Genomic DNA, 22,588 nt, shown 5'->3' with positions numbered 1-22,588 from the left:
CAGAAATAAACGGAATGGTGATGCCAGGTCATACAGATCTCAAGCAACACTAACCAGTAGGTACTAAAAAAGCGTTACGCAATAAAACCTTATTTGATGGCTTAAACATTTTATTTTGATAATGCAAATGGCATGGCTCTTATTCTAAAGGCAGTTGAAAACAAACAAAATATATTATTAATAACAATTGCAACAAAATTGTTTTACCAAGCATTGATTGGAAAAAATCTTAACATGTTGTTTACATTGCTGAGACATGTATATAATATATATCTAATTTTTTTTTTATTCTTTATGATTTTCATATAAGGTACAAATTCTTCGGAAATAAAATGTTGGAATTTAATCAAACTTATAATAATATAGTCGAATCAGATTTCGTGTAGTTTGATTAGTAAAGAGATTGTAGGAATGTTTAGATGTATATCATATCTTCATGTAGTCATTAGGATAGTCAGTTTCAGGTTTGAACACCTTGTTCTAACTTCTCGAGCAACTGTCGACTTGCGAGATCTTCAGAGGTGCGCAGCGCGGAAAGAATGCTTTTCTGAAACAAAATATGAAATTTTAAACTACTGCACTACATAATAAATTCGAACACACATAAAATTCACATCGGATGCTTTTATACGAACTGCTGAATAAACCCAATTCAAATTTAGGTGGATATTGCGACCTGAATACCGAGAGTTTAATGACATTTTGTTGGAGGTCAAACATTTTGAAATAACAAGAACTTCAATTGTTTGAATTTGATTTTCCGCTTCAGATCAGTAATTAAACGATTCAGAAGCACTTTTTTTATTTGATTTGATCCAAAACTTTCTACTACCATTATATTATTATTATATATCTCTATATTTGACCATCGCTTTAAAATATACTTTTTGTCATGAATAAGTAGTTGGCGACTGTGATCACACTTTCCTCTGCCAAAATAAAATTATCTCAAATAAACTATTTTTCTCATGTTTTATACCAGCCTTTCCCAAATTGGGCGATAACGCTCCCTTATGGGCGGTAAGACACCTAGAAAAAAAATAGGGGCGTTCTGTTTAGAGGCTTGGGAGGCGATTTGTGATATCATCTAGGAGGACTCTTAAACACCGAATGAGCTATAGTGGTTTTTAAGTAGATTAAAAAAAAGGCGCGCTAAAAAATAATTTATTCTCAAAGTGGGCAGTAGACACAATAAGTTTGGGACCCCTGTTTTATACCTATAAGTATATTATATATGGTTACGATTTAGTATCGATACGTTATAGTCGAGTTCCTAAAGTGATATCGAAAACGACATAAAAGTTGTGATTGTAATGTTCGTGAATGAAAAAAACAAAACTCACTGCGAGTTTATTATTGGGATCTTGTATTTTCTTTGAAAGCATCCACAAGTTGGCCGCTAAAGTGAGCATGGAATGTTGTTCTAAATCGGCGCGTCTTATCACGCGCCAGAATAATTCCAACGTCAAATTGTACTGTTTCTTGGTCTCTTTGTTGTCGCCGAGCGCTTTCAGTACCACGAGCAACTCCTGGCATATGTCCGTCGCATACCCGTCTAAGACCGAAACGAATTCTTCGTCGCAACCATACAGCTTGTCGTTTGATAGAACTGCAATCAAATATACAAAAGGAGACATAACTTCGAATCCATCACTGAATGAATGATTTTGGCAACGTATTTTTAGCTCAAGAAGCGCCTTCAAGCGAACAACACGTCTGCTCGGCCGTGAACCGCTTACGTCACTATGTTAATGCGCGAACAACGAAAATTATTATTTTTTATTTCATACTAGCTGACTCGGCAGACTTCGTAGTGCCTCAGTCGATAAATAAAAGAACTAAAGTTTTGTATAACATAAACTTAAAAAAAAAACAAAAGGAATCCGTCCGACGGAGGACACATCAAAGGAAAAAGCGGCTTGGCTCTGCCCCTGGCATTGCTGACGTCCATGAGCGACGGTGACCACTTACCATCAGGTGGGCCGAATGCTCGTCTGCCTACAAAGGCAATAAAAAAAATAAAAAAAAGTTATTTTTATTTCATTCCGAGCATTTTCATATTTATCTACCTTTTAAACCTTCTCTGGACTTTCACAAATAATTCAAGACCAAAATTAGCCAAATCGGTCCAGTCGTTCTCGAGTTTTAGCGAGACTAACGAACAGCAATTCATTTTTATATATAGAGATTAAACGTAAGAAATTGAAATTCATTAAATTCGAAATACACTATCGACTGCCGATACATACGTCTGCAGAAATAATCATTATTATTATTACACAATCTAGTCATCATCTTCTTTCGTTACCCAAGTGTCGCTGAAAACGTGACTCCACAACATAAATGTGCCACCCACCTTAAGATATAGGTTCTAAGGTCTCAAGTATCGTTACAACGGCTGCCCCGCCCTTTAAACCGAAAAGCATTACTGCTTCACGGCAGAAAATAGGCAGGCTGGTGGTACCCACCCGCGCGGACTCACAAGAGGTCCTACCACCAGTAAATGTATGATAAAATTATTTTATTGTAAAAAGAAAGTGTGGGTGTTTTTCAGGATATTATCAAAATAACCCTTCTACTCATATCTATTCATAAAATATTTATAACTGCTGATACCGTGCACCATGCAATTGTCATCGGTCCTTAATAAGTTCGAGTTAATCCGATGTTTTGAAGGGGGTCAAAATCATATTCAAAGATTCCGTTACATACTAACCATACATACGTCTGAAGCTAATAAAAGCGTATTAAAAAGGCACAAACCGGAATCGATGTGATGTGCGTAATCCTCCTGCGCCATTTCGCTGAGCAGATCTAGAATGTTCAAAAGCGTGTTGTAGTAGCGCGGGTCCGTTTTCCGCCAGTGCACCCTCTCCATTGTCTTGATCAGTCCGCTCAGTATGTACGCTTTGCAGTTGCTGTCCACGTTGTCCTACAACAACAAAATTTAAGTATTTTCCCGATATATACTATATTTTTGCCGATTCCCGATTCGATTTGCGTATTCCCGAGCAGTTATGCTTATTGCAATATAAAAATTTACAATGAATTTTAAGTTTGTAATGATGTAAGAAGTTTTACTTGATACAGAGTGTGCGTGTACGCCGTGGTTTATATAATAGAAGATTTGGTGGACACCTGGTGTTAAGTGGTTACCGGAGCCCATAGGCATATATGACGTAAATGCGCCACCCACCTTGACATACCTTGAGTTCTAAGGTCTCAGTAATTATAGTTACAACGGCTGCCCCACCCTTCAAACCGAAACGCATCACTGCTTCACGGCAGAAATAAACTGGATGGTGGTACCTACCCGTGCGCATTCACAAGAGTTCCTAATACAAATAATTACGCAAACTATAATTTTGCGGGTTTGATTTTTACTACACGATGTTATTCTTTCACCGTAGAAGTCAATCGTGAACATTTGTTGAGTACGTATTTCATTAGAAAAATTGGTACCCGCCTGCGGGATTGGAACACCGTTGCATCGCTAGATACGAATGTGCCGGACGTCTTATCCTTTAGGCTACGGCGCCTTTTATTATACATAATAATATGTTTCGACAAAGAGTTCTATTATCTAAACTATTTATATCGATTACTATTTTCTGATTAAAACATGCGTTGCGGGCCGATGTCTAGTAAACCCTGGCAAATATTTTTACAGCCATTTTTGTCTCTCACCGGCAAAACAAGAAGTGTGGATAAGAAATCGCGCAATATTCCTTCAACTTTGACATTGGTTGATTTTTTTTGTCCGTCTTCTAGAATGTACTCCGGAATATCTGGTATCAAGCCTATGAGGGCTTTAAAATTTGCTTCCGCTAAAACATATTTGAGATCTTATTGTTAACTATTCCCTTATATCATAAAACAGTGTAGTAACAAACAATTTAGTGTAACATAAATTCAATTTCAGACCACAGACTAACAATAAACAAAAGAGTATATATAAATGTGTGTGTGCGTCAAATACATGGTACTGTGTGCAATATTTTTTTATATTTATTTAATGTATTTTTATATGCATAATTAAAAAAAATATTAGCATTCTGCACTCCTCTACATTCTCTATACATGTGAGAAATTTCATACACCTCTGTCTGCGCAATTTTCGGAGTAAAAAATTTTTTGCTTCACCTATTAATATAATATAGATTGTTTAGGGCAAACCTAAACATAAAATTTTATATGATCGTTTTTAAATGTGGGAGAACACACTAATAAGTATGACACCACGGTTAGTTGCAGTTGCACAAAAAATTCTAGTCATACGGACACTACACAAATAAAAATCCTTCGCTCTGAATCTTTTTTTTTTCTTACCTATGCTGATAGGCTTGAGAGGCTATGTCAGCATCGCTGTAACTAGTAGGTGAGCTCACGGGGCTTAAACCTGACGACGTTGCTAACCCTAGCAAGAGCCGTGCTTCGCAGAATCTACCACCGGATCGGAAACGCGATCCACTGAGAAGATCCGGCGAGAAATTCAGTGGGCTGTGTCTGAGGTTTAATTTATTCGTCGAGCCCTTCGTCGCAAGCGACGGGTTCGACGAGAACGGTGACCGGTTCTTGAGGTACCTAAAAGCACCGTTAGTGGATCGGAAGGATCCGAAATGACGTGTTTGGGGCGACGTCGACTGCTTTCCATTCTTTCCACAGAATCTGGAATGTAGTTACCGGCGGCCACGATGAGAGGGTTCTCGTGTCGTGCCGCTTTATCGAAGTAGAATTAAACTGAATCTAGTTTTTACATACAGCACACAAAAATACAGTCCACGCTCTAAAGTCTAAACATAGATGAATACCTTGTCCAATGCAGTTGTTGAGCAAGGCGACTTGTCCAGAGAGCAGGTACAGCTGTGCCTTAGTGATGGTGCAGTGCAGAGAAGGGACCGTGATGTAGCAATAAGCCGCACACGCCCTCTGCAGCCATTTGTTCCGCGCGTCGCCGGCACGTATCGCTAAACCATTTACCTTCTGCAACAATTCACGAAACACGTACTTCTCTTAAAACAGTCTTATTATCAAAACCAATATTTTTATATGTATATATTTATGTATATCGACGCTTGAAAGGCAAACGTGACTAAGCGACAATGCGTGAACTTTACAGTAGACTAATTTAAAGTTGAAATACCTGAAAAAAATTATATTTTAACGAATGTAGCTGTAGGATTGAAATGATTTTAATAAACCTAGAAATATTTTTTTTGCGCATCGAATATGCCTATCATTGCCTATCATTTATGTACAAAGCAGTTATTGTCGCTTAGTCACGTTTGCCTTTCAAGCGTCGATATGTATTTATTTAAGTATGAGTAATTGTATCTATAAATATTATGTATGTTATATAGACACATATGTTTATGTAATATCACTATCTTACTACACCTACCAAGGTTCATCTCTGCGCCCCCCTAAGGTTGTCAGAGAATGCCTATGGCGTTAAGTCCGCCTTTATACTATCTAGTATATAAACCTATAAATAAAGTAAAAATAAAATTCCAATGGGCAAATATATAATTTATATAATGCGTAAATTAATAGAGTAGTTACTAAGTGTCATGTTATAAAAAACATGTGATTAAATACTAAAATTATTTGATTGGTATAAGTTGAACGGGTACCGTAGCTCACAGACACCTCATGTCACCTTGAGACATTAGACAAACGAAACTAAAGCAACCATTATTCTCCAAAACATTTAAATCGGAATAACATCGTGTAATAAAAATCAAACCAGCAAAATTATAATTTGCGTAATTACTGGTGGTAGGACCTCTTGTGAGTCCGAACGGGTAGGTACCACCACCCTGCCTATTTCCGCCGTGAACCAGTAATACGTTTCGGTTTGAAGGGTGGGGCAGCTGTTGTAACTATACTGAGACCTTAGAACTTATATCTCAAGGTGGGTGGCGCATTTACGTTGTAGATGTTTATGGGCTTCAGTAACCACTTAACACCAGGTGGGCTGTGAGCTCGTCCACCCACGTCAGGAATAATAAAAAAAACAACCACGAGGTCACTGACCTGCACTAGAGCAACGAGTACAGCGTCGAGTTTAATGAAGGAGGATCTACATTCCACGTAGAAGTTCAACTGCTGCTCGAAGTCCTCATGAAACGTGCCCGCGTGGACGAACTTGTTTATGAGTTCGCTGCACACTTTTATTTCGTCATCTACCGTTATAGCACTATAAAAATGATAAAAACAATTTAAAAAAAAATCTAGTTCTCCGAGTTCATTATTTAACAAAATTTATGTCATAATAAGAAGATATACAATATAATATACATAATTTAGTATAAAATGCGAAAGATTTATACGTGCTGAAAGGAAACCAGAGTCACCGTCGGCGCCTTAGACACGTCCTTACGGATCCATCGGATCCAATAACCTTTGCATTAGACGCCCTCAGCTCTAACACTAGGAGCAGGCTTAGGGACCCCGGTTACCGTACTCGTCGAGCTCGACAACAAGTTCGACGTGCAACCTAACCCATACATCAATCAGTCCGCAGATCCGGTAGTAGATTCATTCACGAAGCAACTGCTCTTGAGTTGTCAGGTCTCCTTCGGAGGCGCTCGGGCAGCTGTCCTGGTGAAACTGGAAAGGCCTCAAGGCAACCAGTAATCCTTCAATCATAAAAAAAAAATTGCCTACCGCTTAAGTCCATGGCATTGCTGAAGTCCATGGGCCACGGTAACCACTCACCATCAGGTGGTATGCTCGTCTGCCTACGCCTACAAGGGCAATAAAAAAACAACTACATTAAAAACAAAAGAAGTCAAAGCTAGACAATCCAGGCGCTTAATAAAAGAAATCAACAGAATTACTTCAGAGCGCCACATAGGGCCCCGGTGACCTACATAGCAGCCAATGTGTTAATATACAGAATTGTAGCACTTGCCTGCGTAAGCTTGTTAAGTTCATAACATAAAAGGCACAAAGGAAAAAAAACTTATATAACCAAAACGTTAAAAATCATCAATTAAAAGTTACAACATCAATTAAATAAACGTATGCTCACTTTATGGAATCGTGGAGGGTGCAGCAGAGGCACATCAGTGAGGTTATAACAATATGGTCGTCGATGTGAAGAGAGTTATACCGCGCAAAGAACGTTGACAAAACCGTTTTCGCCATTAATGTGCGTGCGTTCGTTGTCTGTACCAATTCTATGAGTGGCATAAACGCATCCTGTTATCAGACGAAATCGATTTCAATTTTGTAAATAAATAAATTGATCTATGTAATTATTTTCGTTTTATTAAATTTACATGTCTCAGGGTGCCGGAATCATTGATAAATAGCTATGAACATGTTCAGAAAAAACCTTTTAGATCGCATTGATAACCAATTGACGCCTTTTTTAATTTTAAATCTAGCCCTGTCTGACTCTGTTAAATATCATTTCAGCAGATGAAAGCTTTTACATTAATTTTCATCTATCAGATTTCGTAACCGGGCCATGTAGAATGTGGGTAGTTTGCATATACCGTCTGTGTGATATCAACTAGTTAGATATTAGTATTACTTGTTGACACAAGGGCTCGACAATTATTACTGACAGTTTTGTATTATCAAAGCGGAATCTTTTGAATAAACAGCTGAATAAATCATCAAATAAGATCCTTTGAGGACTTACGTACACATGATATATGTTATCGATTAACATTGCCTTCACCGAAATTACTAGAGCCGCGCCAATAAAGAAACGAAGCTAAAATGGCGGCGGCGATCATGTGCTCTCACTCTAAACTATTGCTGTCTTTAGTCGCACACGGCGCGTACTGCATGCAAAAAAAATATCAGTTTTGACTTTGTTGTTGAGTTCGAGTTTTTTCACTTTCGAGTTGTGCGACTTAGATGACTGGCAGCAAAAGTGTCTACGCAAGTTGCATCCCAGATGAGACACCTCCCCCTCTGCCAGGGCATAAGGTAAAGTAAAGTACATTCTCATTTGTTTTTATACATTTTTTTACAATAAACAACTTTTTCTTTCGTTTTTTTTTTTATTTGTTGACACTACCATCTGTCAGTGCAGGTACATAGACGCCATTGTCGATTCGTTTCTTTATTGGCACGGCTTATAACAAAGTTTTAAACAAGTAACGCGAGCAAATAACGAAATAATGAAATCCGAATTATCGCTCACCATCAGAAAACATTCCTCGATGTCCGGAACTGATCCGAGAATCCTTTTGATGACGATCTGTAAGTTGCCGGAAAATTCGTCAGCCGATTTCCCGCACTTGATCAGGTAACGTATTGTTCCACGCAGAATTATATTCACATGCTGGGTCTGTACATTAACGTAATTTCAATGAGACATTAAGGAAATTCGGCATGTCAAATACACAACTAACTCGATATAAATATATACAGTAATACCTTATAACACGGTACTTTTATAACTCATTTTAATATTACGCGATTTCAATTTGTCGTATAACACGTGTTTGCCCCGTATAACGCGGGAATTTCAAACGCTATATATTTCTGTACTGTGAAATTTATAATGATTTGTACAGCTCATAATTAATTTCGCGTACCTTTGCACATTGTGTCAGTTGTGTTGTTATGAAATTAATTTTATTAATTTATTAAGACTGTATTCCTAGTTTTTGAATTGTAAAAACATTGTTTATATTGTATTATATTTGAACAGAACACGTTATATGGGGTCATGCAAGCGCGTTACGCGAGAACGCGTTAGTGGTCGTCGTGGCCTAACGGATAAGACGTCCGGTGCATTCGTGTTGAAGCGATGCACCGGTGTTCGAATCCCGCAGGCGGGTACCAATTTTTCTAATGAAATACGTACTCAACAAATGTTCACGATTGACTTCCACGGTGAAGGAATAACATCGTGTAATAAAAATGAAACCTGCAAAATTATAATTTGCGTAATTACTGGTGGTAGGACCTCTTGTGAGTCCGCACGGGTAGGTACCACCGCCCCGCCTATTTCTGCCGTGAAGCAGTAATGCGTTTCGGTTTGAAGGGTGGGGCAGCCGTTGTGACTATACTGAGACCTTAGAACTATATCTCAAGGTGTGTGGCGCATTTACGTTGTAGATGTCTATGGGCTCCAGTAACCACTTAACATCAGGTGGGCTGTGAGCTCGTCCACAGTTAAGCAATAAAAAAAAAAAAAAAAACACTCATACAACGCGTTTCCTATAACGCCGAACCAATTTACCGTGTTATAGCGGGGATTATTTTATATAATTAAAAACATTCAATCACATTACCGATAAATTTGTACAAGCGAATTGTAGCCAGGGTCCCAAAACTTGCAAAAAGTGCACAGTAGACCTTATGTTGCTGGCTATCTTCCACCAAGTTTGAATCAGAGTCTCTGAATTGACTTGTCGGCAGTTTTCCGACGCGCATAAATGTTCGCCGAGCGAAGACAAAACGTCATGGACCAGTACTAAAACAATGAATAATGTTTAATTCATATCCCCCATTGACGTTGATAAGATTTTCTTAGTGCTTAAATGGGTGAGGATGAACGAAGTAACCTGATGTTAAATGGTTACCGCTGCCCAACCACAATGCCGTCACCTAGCTTGAGACATGAGGTCGTTTTTTATATTTATATTTTTGTATATTTATTTATTTATACGAAATTTTGTGTTTCGGCTGTCCCACCCACCTTATACCACCTATTATTGACTAGAATATTAGAAAAAAATATTTATAAGTGTCTTATAAGGAACATGTTTTTTTTTTGTTAGTATTAATTTATGAGATACATTATAATTAGTGATAAGTCGTATTTCTTTGATCGCATATTTCAAATTTCAAATCAGTAATTACAACACAACATTAACATCCAAAGCAATAGTAAGTGTGGTAGTTACCCATTTTATCAGCAGATTCCACAATCATATCTAGTATTTTTGTAGACCTTTTAATTATAATTTTCGAATCAAATGCAGACAGAATACCACACAGGAGCAATTCACTGTAAGAGTTACAAAATAAATGTTTTATTTATTTTATTTAGTTACCTACATTACAAAGGATCATTTTTAATTGTAAGTCGATATTGTACGCCCACTTGTTTTGCATTTTCTGACATTGTTGAAGCATTTGATCCAAGAGTGTTTCCTTGCAGTTGGTAGAATGCAAAGTTCCAAAAAACAGCCAATCAACGGCCGGCATGTAAATGTTTAAATATTTATCTAAGGTAAGTAATTGTCCTTCGTATTTCTTTTTCATGGCCACATGATAAACCTGAAAACAAATTATTCTTTGCTTAAACCATTACTTAAATAGTTTTTTTCGACGTCCGTTTTTTGTTTTTGAAATGACATCTCTATTTCATTGATTTACCTGTTGATACTCTTCAATAAATTCCTTCAAATTTTCATAAAAATAATCAGAGCACTCGTTTCCTAATAATTTAGACGCCACCTTACAGAGGTATGCCCTTAAATAGATCGCAACTAAGGGATTTCCTATCCCTCTGATCATCGCAGTCAGTCTCACGATTGTCGGTTTTATTTCCTCTTTCGATGTAAACGAGTAGCATTTCAACAGAGCCATCTCCATGTAAAGGCGCGGCAGAAGCTCTCTAATCGACGCCATCTTATACAACCAGTTCTGACAGGTTTCTCTCGCCGTTTCCGGCACTTCCTTCGGGTTGATGTCCTGAACAGGCGTCACAAGCTTTTGCCTGAAAATAAATAATTATAACAAATATGTAGTATATTCTTCGGTTTTCGCGAATCTTAAAATTATGTATAATTAAAACTACTTTTACGTTTTAGTCTTTTATTATTGTATTACACATTGTCATATAACATTTTTGAAAATTCGTTCGTTGCCCCGAAAACTTTAATTTATTCGAAACGTTCGGAAATATTAAATGACAATCAACAAAAAAGTCGAGATCAAAAAGTAAAAGTAAATTTAATAATGCTGACTGATATCCGTCAGTAGAGGTTCTAAATACGAGTGGCGGTTCTCCTATTCTTCAAACCGGTTCGCATCTAAACTAAAACTACTAAAACAGGGGCGGTTGTACAAACGATCCCCAACTGAAACGATCCCACCACCAGTATTTAATACATAAAAATATAAAGGAGTTAATATTCTATAAACTTTCTACATTACAGTTCTACTTACCCAAAACTTTTTTCACAGAGCCTATCGAAGACTAAGTTACCGAATGTGTCCAGGATATCGGTGATGAGAATGAACTTGCTCGGATAAAACTGCATGACATTAACATCTGACAGTAGCTTGGCACATTGGATCCCTATTTTAAAAGCTTTCACTCTTTGCTCAGACTCCCATGCCTACAAAAAGGAAAAATACAGATACACGAATTTAAATAAAAACTTTATATTACCCTTGTAGGCATACGGCCTACTTAATGACTTATTATCGACACTCATGGACATCAACAATGCCAGGGACCAAATCCCTCCCTACTGATGTTGCTAATTCACAAAGAGAAAAAATTTAATTGCTTCAATGACGCATTTGCATTATATGAGCATTGTAAGTACGCTTCTTATTAATGTGTCAACATAGCAAAATTAAAATAATTTCCTAGCTTTTAAGCAAATCAATGGTGAACCTCAAATTAAAACATGTTTCATATTGGCACCATTTACATTTTCTACGAGTCGAATTATCATTAATACAGGCAAACAAATATTTTTCTGATAACAATAAAATAATATGGTATAGTAACCGGCAAACATCGTGAGCAAATGACCTTGACTGCGCAGAACCGAATTTTAGATCACTTTGGTGGTGAGGGTGAGGCGCGACGGCAGGGGAAATCGTATCGAGCGCGTTATTGGTAGATCAGTCGAACCTTGCGTCCCGCACCGCGCCTTCGTTCCGCTTGCTCCCAAAAATACGCTTGCGTACAGTGGAAAGTCTATCGTTATTAATCGTTAAGTTATATTTTGTTATAATTGCTTGTTGACTTTGTTGCCATTGCTCTTTGTTGAGTGTTTGTTGATTTTTTATAAAAAATACACTATGCCGCGACAAACTGGTGTAGTATTCAAAAGAAAGGGTAGAAAAATTGTGTACGACGTATATTGCTTCATTATAAAACAGGGGAAGAATGATATTATGGAAAAAGTAAAACAGACTTCGGAAGCAACAAAAACATCAGTGAGTACTGTTAGGTGCATTATTAACGAAGCTAAAGGCTCTGGCTTGCTCATCGTGCTTGGGACTCCGGGTAAGAAAAGATCAGGGAAGAAGAAAGTTACCGGAACGGATAGTTTCGTTCAATCTGTAATAAAAAGATGTAATCATAATAACTACATAACAAGCAGCGAAACTCCGTACCGTAGAAAGGCTTCGAAAATTTTAAAGAAGATATACATTTTAATGGCTCGGAATGAAGTTTACGCGAATTATGAAAGAGCTAGGCTTCAGATGGAAAAAAAAAACAGAAAATAATCGGAAGCTGGTAATTGAAATTGAAAAGTAACATTCGATTACTACGAATCGAATATCTTCAAAAAATAATTAATTATAGACAAAAAAGAAGATCGAACCGACCGAGTCGTAAACTACACCGATGAGCCCTATGTCGACTTATCACGATGATGGCGACTCGGGTGATGAAAACAGTGATGATGATAATGGTCAAGATTATGATAACGAAAAAAAAATTACAAATACCAGCTTCGCTTCAACTGAACGAAGACCTGGCAACAGCTCTAGTTTTGACTTAATAGAAGGAATATCTATTTTACCCCAAGATTAAATTATTACAATTATTAACCTATATTTTTTGTTGATGTTCTAATAAATATATAAATAAATACATATGTTGATTTTAATAATTTAATTGCATTATGACGCAGAGTAAATAATGTTTTTGCACGTGAGTGTACCATGCGCAAACTTACCCCCACTACGTCAACAAATGCTCAAGAAGTTTGCCGGCTATTATACCATCAAACTAATTTAATTTGAATTTGGTAATGAAACCCTAAAATGGCTAGTAGTAAACTTATCGAGATTAGATTGACTATAAACTTCACACCCATTTTACTGGGACTCAGCAATCGTTTTACAAGGCAAACTGAAATCAGTATGTAAATGAAATAATGACATCACGTCATACAAATAAGTCTTTCGTCACAAATTGATTTTTATACACCCCCAACTGATGTTTCATGTAAACCAATGGGGAAATAACTGTCACAACAATACATCCAAACTCACAGAATATCTAGTGCTTAAAGTTTCCGGAATCTCTAACAATAATTGCAGTACAAAATCTCAAATGAATAGAACTTTTTGGCCAGATACAGATTACATAATGCAATTCTAATTTCTAAATGTTAAAATACCACGCTGTTACAAGTGCATCTTCCTATCATACCAGTGGTTGATAATGTATCTGCTCTCCTATGCTTTTCTGTTAAAAAACAAAAATAAGAAAAGCTTGCCTTCTTAATTTCATCATTCAACATATTTATTTTGGTAACAAATTCTTGTTGGCTCAAACCCATTGTTTTCCTCACTGAATCATCATCAAAATCATCCAATTGCTCCAGTCTATTTTTAACTTTTTCGTTCAAATTTGAAACCTGTCTTATGAGGGCTGAAAAAGTACTAACTTAAACAAAAAAAAAAGAACAAAAGGAAAATTAAAAGTCAAATTAGTAACAGATTTTACAACATAACGTAAATAGGTTTCATAAGGCACACATTAAATTTTCTAGCCACGCATGCAAAAAATTATTTATTCAAACATATTTCTTTTCTAGTTTGCTGTATTACTTTAAAACATTAAAATTTGAAAAGTAATGTATCCCATCAATGGTTCTTGTCTTAATAAATGGTTTGAACCAATGAAAACACCTAGAATGACTTTCTATACATTTCTACACATGAGGTCTGGTAGAAAAGATAGGTTGCCTCCAACAAGAAGTTAGTAGGCTTCATGTATTATGTACATAATATTATATACATTCATGTACATAATATGCAAATATTTATAAATACTTATAGCAATTTACTTACATTGCTTTATGAATGAGCTATGCAAAACATCCAGTGTACCCCACAAAGTTAAACAGGTTGCACACCACTAGGAGTACCGTACCATTAGGAATTAAGCTGAGGTACTTACTTTTCTCACCACCAGGCAAAAAACTACTGACTATTGTTAGCTTCTCTCCAGTTGTGTATCTATTGAGGACTATTGTACGTTTTGTATTCCATTCTTTTGCATAATTTACCCCTATACCCTCATCATCAGCATGAACAAGATCCTGTAAAATAAAACATAATAAAATTATAACCATAACTAGTTGTAATGAATCTGCACAAGTGTGACTAGTGTGACTATGGCCTAATTGGTAATATGTGTACTGCTCAAATGGATGCTACTGTGCCAAGGTTCAAAACACATAGCATTGTGAGGTAGCACAAATAAAGACAAACATCCTACTTACATTGTCAGAAAGACTGTAATTCAGGCATTCTGGTAGCACTTTAACATGAAGCAGGCCATTAGCCTATCTTTGGCAGTACAAGTGAAAAGTTACAAAATAAAACTAGAATTTGTAGTTTAATCTCTTTTTAATTGTTTTATTTTACTATTTCTTCACTTTGCATACTTCACCTTTTTGCGTTCACAACTACTGACCATAAAACTTATTTTCTTAATGTCTTTGCATTATGAAAATGCAGGAAAAAACATGTGGTCCACATTTCCAAAAGATGTTAAGACAAATAACTAATTAAATTATAATTTTTTTCCATTAAACTCTATTAGCTTGTGCTGAAAATGTCTTATCACAAACTCAACTCTACATTATTGGTGTGGACCAAAATTTTTACTAAATTATCAGAGTTCTATGAATATTTTGCTTTTAAAAAAAACATGTAGCAGTTTTTAAACTAATCTAAAAAGAATAACAAGAAAAACGCTATAGTTCACTCATTCTAATATATTGTCTGACTTTTAAAATAATGCTAATACTTACTTCATCTAAAGCCATCTGTTCAAACTTAAGCAGTGGATCTATTTCTTCAAAGCCAGCACTCCATTTACTCAAGTCATCAATGAAGCCTTTGTTTGAGATTTTTTTCTAAAAATTGTTACTTTACTATATTTATCAATAATTTTTTTGTTAAATTAAGTAGTAAGCTTTCTTCAAAACTGCTACAGGTATTTCTAATATTTTTCATTTTAATTTTTGTAGTATAGTTCAAAAACATATACCGAAAATACAATTTACTTGCAAATAGTATATAGCAATCACGATAAATGGGGTTTTAAAACAAGGCTTCCATGTAAAGTTAATTCAAAATTACATTAGTTATAATTGAAAGTGAATAGTAAATTATTATGTGAATAGTAAAATATGTGAATATTCTTCAATTAAAATCAATGTTTTAAATATTTAATTATTTTTTTTATTGCTTAGATGGGTGGACGAGCTCACAGCCCACCTGATGTTAAGTGGTTACTGGAGCCCATAGACATCCACAACGTAAATGCGCCACCCACCTTGAGATACAAGTTCTAAGGTCTCAAGTATAGTAAAGATGAATGTCTTTTAATTAAGCAATTGTATTGTCTAATTTGGTGTTCTGCAGATCTCATATCAAAAGTTTTGATAACTTACAAAAAGTACATGATTTGTCTTCAGAGGATGATGAGAGACTTCAAATTTAAGTGCTTTGCAAATCATCCGTTTTTTGTTTTTTGATTTCCTGAAAAAATACAAACGTTACCGAATGTTTCGTATTTAGAGAACGAAAACACTTCAATAACATAAAGAGATCGAAAACACTTCAATTTACCATTCAAAAGTTGGCATTGTTTTACCCAGTTTTACCCTTTGTATATTTATTTTCAGAATTTTAGATTAGTTCAGTTTTTAAGCGATTTTATGACCTGGTAACTAAGACCTTTAGGTCAAGTCTTACTTTAATTTTAATTATACGTACCTTTTTATATGAAAATGATATTATGAAATGAAATGAAGTTGATTATTATGAAACATAGCATGAAATGAAATAAAAAGGAAAAAAAATGAAATGAGATGAGATGATATGGGATGAAGTATAATCTCAGTAAAATTGTGGTCGTTTACAGAGATTTTTTCAGTGGACTTTTTGGTGGATCCCGAGAAGTTACGTCCAACGGCTTTGTTTCATTTTTCCCACATTTGTGCACTTTCACAGATACTGAACAGTTAATAAACCACCGTTATTACACATTTAAACCTGAAGAAACACTAAATAGACAAAATAAAACAAATCGCACAACTTCACACCTCGCGTTCCCGCCAAAAGTCTTCATATTTTAAGAAAAAAAATTTTTTTTTTGACAACTAAAGTGGCGGATGAAAGGCGATTGCATGCAGCAGAGATGTTAATGTTGCGGTGGATGTGTAGAGTAACGAGAATAAATAGAATATGGAATTAATGTGTTGGAGGAAGTCTGAAAGTCGCACTTGAGACCGGGAATCTGAGAAGTGCGCGCTTGGAATGGTATGGACATGTGATGGGACGAAATGAAAATGAGGTTAGTAAGAAAATGCTAACTATGAATGTGTAAGGATATAGAGGAAGAGATAGACCTAAAAAGAAATGGATTGATTGCGTGAAAAACGATATGGGTAAGCGAGGAGTGAGCGAAGAAATTGTATATGATAGAAGAGTATGGAAGGGAGAAGGGCAGGATAATGATGATGATTTAAAGAAACTACTTTTTATATAAATTATATCGGTAAAATCAACCTTAAATGACATGACTATCGTGTACAGGCGAAACAAAACGTCGTCTGAACACGATGGGTGACTAGAGTTACCGGCTGAAAAAGCCGCCTGTACACAATGGGTGACTTTAATCACTGACTAAAAACACCATTAAGCCCGTTGAGTGTTGTGCGCACTTTCAGCACGGAGCTCCGTTTTCTGCGAAACACTTTGCAGCGCGTTTTGTCGTAGTGAAACGCTTAAGTGTATAATTTAAAACGAAAATTCAGAGGCGGTCAACGTGGGCAAAGCTGCATACGATTGCTAAGAGGTTACATATGACAAAACAATACAAATGGCAAATTTTATGCACTTTCTTTTTAATAAATTTATTCCACGCTCAAAACTGAAGTGACATTAAAATTCTTATTATTTCACTCCTCTGGTCGACTCTGGTTCTTGATAAAAAGTTCTGCTCCCGCTTCGTGCTCCCGCCATAGAATGTACTTAGTTTTACGATACAGATTTCCTTTGCCTATCCAATTAATTTAATTTGACATGTGGAGAAAATAGAATGGAATCGATTATGTACTGACAAAAAAAATTGCTTATATTTAATATTTAATGGAAAAACCACGAGGAAAAAAACCTTTGGATCTAATTTAAATAAACAAACACTATTTATTAATAAAGTAATGCTAGTAATGCAAATAAATGCTAATAATGCAAAGAAAATGCATTACATTTGTACTACAAATTCCTGTAGATTTTGTTTAGCCCATGTTAATAGTGTTGATACAAAAGTATTCATTGTAGGCAATTTTTCGTAATTTAAGTACCTATGTTTGACGTTCATAGTCAACCAAAACTTGGCTCCATACCAAGGTGATTTATTCACTGCGTTTTCCCGTGATCAGGAAGAGACCTTGTAGAAATATGAATATGTTACATAATATAATTTTGCAATGGGAGTTTACAGCAAATTTGCAAATGCGTTCAATAAATATCCTTTACTTAGAGGAATGGCTTCCTATGGCATAATTTGGCCTCTTTCTAGTCTTGTACAGCAATCTTTTGAAGGCAAGAACTTGGGTGGGTGTCAATATTTCTTTTAAAACGTTCTAAATTCAACTGTTCAGAAATCACCTAAAAGTATCTATTATTTCAGAAAACTACGACTGGTGTAGATGTGCAAGGTTTGGTTTTTACGGCTCATGCTATGTAGCTCCGACTCTTTACACATGGCTAACCATAGCCAATTCAGTATGGCCTGGGAATACAATACGTGCAGGTATAAAAAAGGTGATGTTACTTTTAAATTTGTTTAAATAATTCAAACTTTTTTTTTTAAATGTTGAATATGTGACTATTGCTAAATTGACATTGAATTATTATTTCAGACTATTGTTGAAACCGTTACTTACACACCGTTTGCAATGTGTAGTTTTTATTTTATAATGAGTTTATTGGAATCTAAACCCATTCATGAAGCAGCTGCTGAAGTAAAAGCAAAATTTTTACCAACATACAAGGTGTGTTAAAAACTTGCATTTTTTGCTAGAGAAATAAGCCTAACTAACTAATTAGTGATTGCAATGTATATAAACTACCAGCTAGGAAAAGATATGATTTTTTTTTATCCTTCAAGATATATTCTATCATCAACAGTGATTCAACTAAGGTAAACTTGGAATTTAGTATTATGATTTATAGTGACAGTGTTGACTTAAAGGTATGTTGGTGGTGCTGAGGGAGAATAATATGTCCATGAGTATGTTTACTCAGGATTTTAGGCAAACACATTGAAAGAATTTGCTTAATTAGCTGAATTGCTTGGCCTCGATTATTGAAGAGAGAATGATAAAAACTTCAAATACCTTCAATTAATTTAAACCTTATTTGGAATATGCCATGGAATTTTCACCATGAAACTTTGAGATCATATTACCAATTCAATACTATGATTCAAAACAAAAAAAACGATGTTTAAACTTATTAGTTCTTACATCAATTATGTCTTATTATATCCCCATGAAAGTTAATCATTTATTTAGTAATTTATATGGTTATTTCAGGTTGGTGCATCAGTGTGGCCAGCAGTAGCAATGGTTAATTTCTGTTTTATAAGTCCACAGAATAGGGTTCCTTTCATTAGTGTATGTAGCTTTATATGGACATGCTTTTTGGCATATATGAAACATTTAGATCAAGATAACGAACGCTTGAGACCTGGTAAACTGCTCTCATGATAATTGGAAGTAAGGTCACCATTCCCAATATCATTAATTAGTAAATTCTTATTTGCCCAGCCAAAGCTAAAACAGCTGATGACACCTGTCATATGACACTTGAACCTTGAAATTCATCTGGTTTTTATTGTGTTACTTTCAATGCAGTGAGAATAAGTAATTAATTAAACTTCTATCATTTTTGGGAATGGTTCTTTTACACCCAGTATTAATAGCCAATGATAGACGAATTATATTATTTATTATAATTATTTTATTTAAAAAATCTTTAAAAGATTTTTAGATCACTGAGTCTCAATAATGTGATAAAATCGCTAATAAATCTATAAAAATAATTGTGTTAAAATTATTAGGTATTTTATGATAAGTACTATATATTTATCTTACACTATGTAGTTAAATAACAAGAGTATATTGTTATAAAAAGTTGTTATAGATTAAATGATTTTAATTCATTCAATTACTTTTTTTTATTAACAAATTACTTTTTTATTTCTTAGATGGTTGGACGAGCTCACAGCCCACCTGGTGTTAGATGGTTACTGGAGCCCATAGCCATCTACAACGTAAATGCCGCCATAAACCTTGAGATGTGAATTCTAAAGTCTCAGTATAGTTACAACGGCTGCCCCACCCTTCAAACCGAAACGCATTACTGCTTCACGGCAGAAATACGCACGGTGGTGGTACCTGCCCGTGCAGACTTACAAGAAATTCTACCACTAGTAATTACGCAAATTATAATTTTGCGGGTTTGATTTTTATTACACGATGTTATTCTTTCACCATGGAAATCAATCGTGAACTTTTGTTAAGTACGTAGGTATTTAATTAGAAAAATTGGTACCCGCCTGCGGGGTTGGAACATCGGTGCATTGCTAGATACGAATGCACCGAACGTCTTATCCTTTAGGCCAGGACGACTTCAAGTTGTGAAGTACTATTTCACACAGAAAGCTTAATAAGCACATACGTTGAATTTTTTGTAATTGGTCTAAAGATATTTCCATCTGTATATGAACGATATCTATTGTCTGACCATAGTTTGAATGAAGTAAAGAAAATTTCCTACTTCAGTGAGAAAAACACGGCAATGGGCATGAATTAAAAAAGTTTTGTATCAAATATTTTAGTTTCACTGAGGCAGAGAGGTAAGGAGAACTGCCTGTGTGTGAAAAGTGTCCGTTAAAATCTGCTAAATAAGGGTGGCGCTACAGTAGCAACCGAGCAAATTTAAAAAAGGCTCTGTAAGTTATTAGAATAAGATAGAAAAATAAAAAAGGACGAAATATCTGTAAGCACTGTAGTGCTTTAAATAAAATACTTTTGTGATTTTGTAAAATCACAAAAAGCTGATAAGAAAATGCAATCGATGTCTCCACGTTTTATCACAGCATTAATTTTAGAATTTATTGACGAAATTAGTTTGGACTAGGTACCTAAGCATGTGAGATCTTGTCACTGTCACTACCATGACATGGGGTAAATTGGGATCCTGGGGTAAATTGGGACAAACCTGCGGAAGATTCTCAAAGTACCTGTAGCACGGAATCTACCTAATTTTGTTTATGTTAATATTTATCAATGTATAGAAGAAAAACCAAGTTAACTATGGAAGTACTAAATATGAGTTAAGTTGGTCCCAAAAATTCGTCAGATTAAATTGAAAATAGTGGTTGAAAAGTGCGTTTTAAAACAGCTTACAGAACTTTTAAAAAAAGTAATATTATCGTTGTTTTTTCAATAAGATCACAGTTTATATAAGTTTTTAATACACCTGGAAATACCACAACAAACGGTAAGTTGCAATATTCTTATTTTAAATACAATATTTCGACAAAATAAAAAATGTATAATTTTTCCTTTTTTTTTGGGGAAAATTGGGACGTATGTAGGGTAATTTGGAACGATACTGGAAAAATTAGGGACGAGAAAACACAAAATTGGAACGCCAAAAGACAAAATAGGGATGGATTGTTAGGGTTGTCACTGATATCTTATAATAGATTTACTATACTATACTATCACTCAATTGCGTGATGTAAAGAAGGTTAATGTGTTTATCAGTTAGTTTATGTAAGTACTATAGGTAAAAGAAAAGTATATATATAATTACATTTTTTCGCGACATTTACCTTGTAATATCTGCCCGGTCGTATGTCCTTTATAGCAATAAAATAAAATTAAAAATTATAAAGAACTCAAACGAATCAAAACTTTTGTTATTTCAGAATCTATTCATGCGTCGAATCATGATTTTTTTAACATTCACAACGCACATAAAAATAAAAACAGGCCTCAGATTTTAAATGTAACATTAATTAAAAATCCGAGATATCTAGGTTCCAATTATGAGTGAGTGAATTAATTGAGTTTAGTTATTTAGCTTAGAAAGAATTTCTTTTATTTTTGTTATTAAAGGCAGTAATCAGATAAATCTGCTTTTTTATCTTATTCACCTGATATCTTACTCTTGCTCAAAGATTATTTTGAAAATGTTGATTAAATAAAATTGTATTATTGCATTTCCAGTCCTTTTGTTTTCTATTTTTTATTCTATTTTATGATTTTGTTTCAGAGTTGTGATTTTTAAGAAATTAAATAACAATTTTCTAAAATATAACATGCACATACTTTTTTTGATCATTGTATTGTTGATTATCATTCACGTCACATCGCTTCGGAATAGAAACCAGCTTAATTTACACTATGTTGTGTATTGTGCTTAAATTATGGATTGTATTCATCATTTCGGTCCATATAAATAATTGTATGGCACCTACCTACCTACCTATATATCGCAGTACCGCGAACTGACAACCCTTACAAATATCCCAATTTAACCCTTACCCGTGTCAATTTACCCCGAATGCGGGGTAAATTGGGATGGCCATTATTTTTCCGATTATTTCTTTAAATTGAATAATTAAAATAATGTAACGGTTTTTATCACCTAGGTACGTTCAAGACTCAACTTATTTCTTTGGTTGAGCAGTGACTATTTAATTGGAACTATGTTAAAATTCAATCTGAAGTTCGATTTTGTCCCTATTTACCCCATTTTACGGTAACTACTCTAATCAATAGATATATTAAATTTCCTAACTCAGCATACTTCAATCAGTTAACAACTGCTCAATTCATATCATAGCCTGTGCCTATGCAAATGCCATTCTGGAGGATTTTTGATTTGATTTTGTTATTTAGTACTGAAAGTGGGACATTTTTTCAAGCTTCTCCCATATGAGACGGTTCTCCTTACCTCTACCCTTAGATTATACACTTAATATATTTGAGACCTCTACCCTCCACACTGGGGTTGTTTTATGATTTCTTTTTTCCCATGATCTGTAAGCGGAGTAAAATGTCCCTTCGGAACAAGGTGACACTTCACAAAATTTGCATAAGGCCGGTCGTGACTTACGCGAGTTTGGTGTTCGCTCACGCGGCCCGCACACATATAGACACCCTCCAATCTCTACAATCCTGCTTTTGCAGGTTAGCCGTCGCAGCTCTGTGTCTCTACCGGTTAAGTTCCCTTTGCGTGCTAATGGACGAACTACAACAGTGATTGAAGTGATTGAACGGTGTCAATACCTACCATAGATTAAACACAACAT

At 35.1% G+C, this 22,588-nt stretch overlaps 2 protein-coding genes across 8 annotated transcripts; one reads left to right on the top strand and one right to left on the bottom strand.

Moving 5' to 3' along the window:
• Window positions 1–92: 92 nt before the first annotated feature.
• Window positions 93–22,573, bottom strand: LOC114251221 (VPS35 endosomal protein-sorting factor-like). 7 transcript variants are annotated; one of them, XM_089730530.1, is made up of 18 exons: window positions 22,393–22,573; window positions 15,642–15,729; window positions 14,997–15,101; window positions 14,138–14,279; window positions 13,452–13,606; window positions 11,149–11,321; window positions 10,354–10,696; window positions 10,079–10,254; window positions 9,879–9,982; window positions 9,264–9,445; window positions 8,165–8,311; window positions 7,037–7,206; window positions 6,037–6,199; window positions 4,812–4,983; window positions 3,688–3,827; window positions 2,764–2,932; window positions 1,344–1,609; window positions 93–547 (listed from the first exon to the last, which is right to left on the bottom strand). In XM_089730530.1, exons 2-18 carry the CDS (start codon window positions 15,705–15,707, stop codon window positions 461–463), a joined length of 2,760 nt encoding a protein of 919 aa, XP_089586656.1. In that variant the 5' UTR covers window positions 15,708–15,729; window positions 22,393–22,573; the 3' UTR covers window positions 93–460. The 7 variants fall into 7 exon arrangements, with proteins under 7 accessions (XP_089586656.1, XP_089586655.1, XP_089586654.1 ...); XM_089730529.1 differs by having other exon boundaries at window positions 13,452–13,621; window positions 22,393–22,547; XM_089730528.1 differs by lacking the exon at window positions 22,393–22,573 and adding an exon at window positions 15,820–15,914.
• LOC114251218 (mpv17-like protein) lies at window positions 17,318–19,428 on the top strand. Its single transcript, XM_028185414.2, has 4 exons — window positions 17,318–17,811; window positions 17,888–18,021; window positions 18,120–18,251; window positions 18,795–19,428. Exons 1-4 carry the CDS (start codon window positions 17,685–17,687, stop codon window positions 18,966–18,968), a joined length of 567 nt encoding a protein of 188 aa, XP_028041215.1. The 5' UTR covers window positions 17,318–17,684; the 3' UTR covers window positions 18,969–19,428.
• Window positions 22,574–22,588: the final 15 nt, after the last annotated feature.

This window comes from Bombyx mandarina, chromosome 10, assembly GCF_030267445.1.
Source record: "Bombyx mandarina strain Sakado chromosome 10, ASM3026744v2".
NCBI classification, from domain to species: Eukaryota; Metazoa; Arthropoda; class Insecta; order Lepidoptera; family Bombycidae; genus Bombyx; species Bombyx mandarina.
The sequence above is the reverse complement of the archived record's forward strand: the minus strand, read 5'-3'. Positions and strand labels throughout refer to the sequence as shown.

What these genes read in the sequence shown, in the direction of transcription:
- LOC114251221 (XM_089730527.1), bottom strand. An exon ending in TGAATGATGAAATTAAGAAG is followed by an intron (nt 11,322 to 13,451) that starts GCAAGCTTTTCT and finishes TCCTTTTTGTAG; the next exon opens with GCATGGGAGTCTGAGCAAAG. An exon ending in GGAATCTGCTGATAAAATGG is followed by an intron (nt 9,446 to 9,878) that starts GTAACTACCACA and finishes TCATTGTTTTAG; the next exon opens with TACTGGTCCATGACGTTTTG.
- LOC114251218 (XM_028185414.2), top strand. Translation starts at nt 17,685, where the DNA reads ATGGGAGTTTACAGCAAATTTGCAAATGCGTTCAATAAATATCCTTTA. An exon ending in TTTTGAAGGCAAGAACTTGG is followed by an intron (nt 17,812 to 17,887) that starts GTGGGTGTCAAT and finishes CTATTATTTCAG; the next exon opens with AAAACTACGACTGGTGTAGA. An exon ending in TACGTGCAGGTATAAAAAAG is followed by an intron (nt 18,022 to 18,119) that starts GTGATGTTACTT and finishes TTATTATTTCAG; the next exon opens with ACTATTGTTGAAACCGTTAC.